Source organism: Medicago sativa, chromosome 4 (assembly GCF_051527215.1).
Source record: "Medicago sativa cultivar Bolivia chromosome 4, Bolivia_mono, whole genome shotgun sequence".
Taxonomy (NCBI): domain Eukaryota; kingdom Viridiplantae; phylum Streptophyta; class Magnoliopsida; order Fabales; family Fabaceae; genus Medicago; species Medicago sativa.
The window spans coordinates 13,121,244-13,125,649 of NC_140752.1; the positions used below are offsets into that span (position 1 = coordinate 13,121,244).

General features: G+C 31.4%; 1 protein-coding gene across 2 annotated transcripts; it reads right to left on the reverse strand.

Annotated features, from left to right (window-relative positions):
• Positions 1-711: 711 nt before the first annotated feature.
• On the reverse strand, positions 712-3,851 carry LOC146926452 (putative transcription factor PosF21). Of its 2 annotated transcripts, none has more exons than XM_085708082.1 (5): positions 3,607-3,851; positions 3,233-3,484; positions 2,987-3,122; positions 2,417-2,501; positions 712-1,319 (listed from the first exon to the last, which is right to left on the reverse strand). In XM_085708082.1, the coding sequence occupies exons 2-5, from the start codon at positions 3,427-3,429 to the stop codon at positions 1,078-1,080; spliced, it is 660 nt and encodes a 219-aa protein (XP_085564208.1). In that variant the 5' UTR covers positions 3,430-3,484; positions 3,607-3,851; the 3' UTR covers positions 712-1,077. The 2 variants fall into 2 exon arrangements, with proteins under 2 accessions (XP_085564208.1, XP_085564209.1); XM_085708083.1 differs by having other exon boundaries at positions 3,233-3,395; positions 3,607-3,729.
• Positions 3,852-4,406: the final 555 nt, after the last annotated feature.

Consider the following 4,406-nt stretch of genomic DNA (forward strand, 5'->3'; position numbering starts at 1 on the left):
ATCTTAGTCCTCTGATACATTTAACATATAAAATTTCCATTAGCTGACAAGCGGGATGTTACAGAAAGGAAGCAAGTTTAAGCTTCTAATTGTTAGAGCAGGCCGGGATTCAGCTTAGCATGACACTGGTTTTTGGAGCAGGTGGGAATTTAGCATAGTTGGCCCTGTTTTGAGTTTTTGTTATTTTAGTGTGATTTTAGTTCTCTTATGGTAGGTATTTGATATATTTGCATTTTAATTTGGTCCAACTTTACCCTAACGTAGTGGCTATGTTCTACTTTAATTTGGTATGACATTCAAAAGGTTGTAAACCTGTAATTTGGGATCCCTAATTTGTTCGTTACAAAATTATCTAAAAAGAAAGGAGGAATATCAGACCAAATGGTAAAAGAAGCAATTGCAAGGCAATAAAATTAGATTCATGGTTTCTAAAAAGACATCCACATGAAGAGGAAAAAGAAGAAGCAACACCCAAAAGAGGGGACATCCAAAAGGACTTCCCTGGTGATAGGGGCACAAGGAGCTTTTGGCGTTTAAAATAAATCTATTAAGCTTTTGGCGTTTATAATAATTCTTTTTTTTGTGAAACGAGTACATTTAACAAAATAAAGATTAACAAAATTACAATGATTTTCATTAAGTACGTTTGTGGTGAAATGCTAATTAATATATAGATTTTTCATATCAATCATAAAAAAAACTTAAGGATTATAAATAAAATTTTCATATCCACAATGAAAAACTTAATGAAGATAAATATATTTTTCATATCCATATCCATAATGAAAAACTTAATTAAGATACATATATTTTTCCGATCCATAATAACAAATGTAGCAAAATACCCCAAAAAAATGGAGCAAAATATTTTACATAAACAATATAAAATGCATGCTTCTGAAACCCGCCAAGACTATTTAATGTTCATGGGTAAATACGATAAATGGAAATTCATGATGGCGGAGAAGTAAAGACGATGTGCCCTCTCAGAAACCCTTTCCTGCTAAGGAATTCACACCAAATGAAATATTGTGTATATGTCTTTTCTCAATTCAAAGTCCCCAATTTGTTGATATACTACTCATCCTCATCATCATCCTCTTCCCCCTCGTCTTCCTCCTCCTCCTCCTCCTCCTCATCGTCATCTTCCTCCTCGTCCTCTTCTCCATCCTCTTGTTGTAAGTGTGACAAAGCTAAAATAATGTGTGTAGTTTGATTGTTATCATAGCCTTGTTGCACTCGCCCACTTAAATTTTTTTCTTGAAGCATGACTTCTACTTTCAAATGTTGAATCTTTTCTTGTAAAGCATCGATAATTGCTAAAATTCAAAAATTATTTAATTAATTATTATAACATGGCTAATCACTAATGACTTTTTTTTTTTGCATATAATATGCATTTAATGGGTCTAACTATAAATTAAAAAATTTGTGACATCATTTTTTTATGTAAGACAGTATGTAACAAATGAACCTAAAAAAACAACCAATAACCAATAAATTATTGCAGTCCTTAGTGCAATAGACATGCACACTAATATCCCTAAAATATAGACATGCACGCTAATAAAATTCAAATGCATGTACTTGAAGGACAGTACTCATTTGGTAAATTAGATTATCTCTGCCGACAACTCTAGAGATTAATCTCATGAGGTATTTTTGAATGCAAATGAGGCTTTTTTTCAACAAAGTTTGCTTTACTCACTATGATATGAGAAGCTTTTTTTATTTTTTTAAAGAAGAAGATTTGAGCCACTTGAAATGGTACTTACTAATACATACTAAATCCTAAATATAAGGCGAAAGACGTAAGCTACATGTTACATACTAAATCCTAAATATAAGGCGAAAGACGTAAGCTACATGTTATTACCTCAATCTCATAAAAAGTGACTTATTTGTAAAAAAAAAAAAAAAAATTGTCCAAAAAATTGACTTGTTTCACTTTTCAATGCAATACTCCCTCCGGTCCTATTTACAAAGACAATTTACCTTTTAGATACATTAAATAATTTATGTATTTGGTTTAGGTTCTTGACTAGATACATACATTATTCAATGTATCTAAAAAGTCAACTTTCTCTTGTAAATAGGACCGGAGGGAGTATTATTTATCTTTTTCTAATTATACACTATAATTAATACTAATTTCATCACTCACAATTCAATATCTTCTACTTTGCATTTATGATCATGGTAAATACACCAATCATTGACAATGACGCTTAATCTATATGAAAACTAGAGTGAATCTATTTTTTTGCGCTTTATAAATCAACGAAAATTAAACATTAAAAAAAGTCACAACTAAAATGTCATGCATTTATTTGTAAATAAATTTTTGTATTTTGTAATATTAAAAAGAGAAAAGAATGACAAAGCACTAGCCTCAAACATTTAAGACAAGACTTACCCTCTTTCCTCTGAACATTCTCCATTATTGTTTGCAACGTCAACTTTAACGCATTGTTCTCAGCTGCCATTCTTAGAGCATCTCTCTGCCATTAAAAGTAAGATACAATTCATATAGTCCTTACCATTTTCCTTTCAATCACAAATTGACTTAATAACAATGTAACACGATTAGAACATTTCTAACTGCTCTTTTATTAAGATGTAGTTAAAGTGTCTCTCACGTGTATACATCACTTATTCAATCAATTTTTAGAAGTAATGTCTATTAAGTACTCATTCACTCTAATCCAGCAACTATTAAAAAATTACTAAGTGGGTCTTACTAATAGTTTTATATTAGAACATTTAAAAAACAATTAATATGTTTGCACAATATTTTTTTAAAATATAAAGAAAGCATTGAATAGAGTACGTAACGGGGCCATAATTATGCAAAAGAGAGACAATGTTTATAGAAGTCTTACGTCTAAATAACACTAAGTCTACATGTTATTAGGCAAACACCACACATACATATGAATATAACAAGAAAGTATATGACACAAATTGTTGATAAGTTAAGACATACTTTGTACATAGATGTTTGCGCACATATGGATGTTGCTTTTGCTTGCAAAGCTTGTACCTTCTTCGAAAGATTGTAAAAGTAACGATTACGCTTCCTTTCTCTTAATCTTTCAAAGAATTTTCTTTTTGCCAATATCCTATTATAAACACAAGAGAATTAGCAGTATTAGCCAAAATTGCTTGCTAAAAGAATGACGAAAAATGTTATAAAAGACATCATAAATTTTACCAAATTTGTGAATGATACCTTCTAGCACGATTGGGGTCAATTAAGGAACGTTGTGTGCGCTTGGACCATGGTTTTTTAGAACCATCGCTCGACGTATTAGATTTTTTGGTTGTTGACTTATCCATGGAGTGGCTATGTTGGTGCCAAACTTTGGTGGCTTGATCTAGGGATGACGATGACGCTGATTTTGCAATAGGGAAAATTTTGTCATCCATTACTAACAAATTACCTCGATCATTCAAAAACCTAGAATGTTATGGAATTTGTAGCCTTACAAATAGAAGAAACACATGTGTTATGTCTATGACCATGGTCATACAAATTTATTAATAGAATTTTAATTGGAAATATAGATGAATAATAGCAAAGATGATGAAAGTTAAGAGTTGTACCTTTCAATATCGAGTTCGAATAAGTATAGACTCAAAACTATGCATAAATTGAAAATTTAATGAGAATCGTCTATAATGCTTGATTTTCACACTCAATACATCGAACGTTGAATTGAGAAGAAATACATGAAATGAGAGAGAGAGAGAGAGAGAGAGAGAGAGAGAGAGAGAGAGAGAGAGAGAGAGAGAGAGAGAGAGAGAGAGAGAGAGAGAGAGAGAGAGAGAGAGATGTAAGGTTCCAACTTAGGATACACACAATAAGGTATCCTCTTATATATTCAATTTATCAGTCTTGAAAAATAAGATACTATTTAGTGTTTAATATTTTATTTTTATTTTTGTGCTAATCTTCTGGTTCTTAGGAGAAGGGGACCATATTTCGTAATTTAATAAATAATATCAAAAGCATTGCAAAAGGCGTGTCAAAGAATAAAAGTAATTATTTTTTCCCATATATATGTATTTTGCAAACTCATCAATCACATTTTAATCCGGAAAAGTATAATACTAGTCCGCGCGACAGTCTGGCACTGAGTCATGCTAATCCACATGGTTCGACCCTTGCATGGCTTCCACGCGGTGGTCATGCACCCTTTTCGAAAAAAACTGACTTATATGGTAATCATGGAGAGAGTCGTCTTAAATCAATTTAGTTTGAAGAACAATGATTCAATATGAGACAAGTAAGGTTCTAACTTAAGACACACAATAAGCTATCCTATTCTATATTCGTTCTACCTTTCTTGAAAATGAAGATGCTAAATTAACTTATGACACAAACAATAATCCATCTTCCCATA

What these genes read in the sequence shown, in the direction of transcription:
- LOC146926452 (XM_085708082.1), bottom strand. Translation starts at nt 3,429, where the DNA reads ATGGATGACAAAATTTTCCCTATTGCAAAATCAGCGTCATCGTCATCC. An exon ending in CGCAAACATCTATGTACAAA is followed by an intron (nt 2,502 to 2,986) that starts GTATGTCTTAAC and finishes TTTTAATGGCAG; the next exon opens with AGAGATGCTCTAAGAATGGC. An exon ending in GAATGTTCAGAGGAAAGAGG is followed by an intron (nt 1,320 to 2,416) that starts GTAAGTCTTGTC and finishes TTTGAATTTTAG; the next exon opens with CAATTATCGATGCTTTACAA.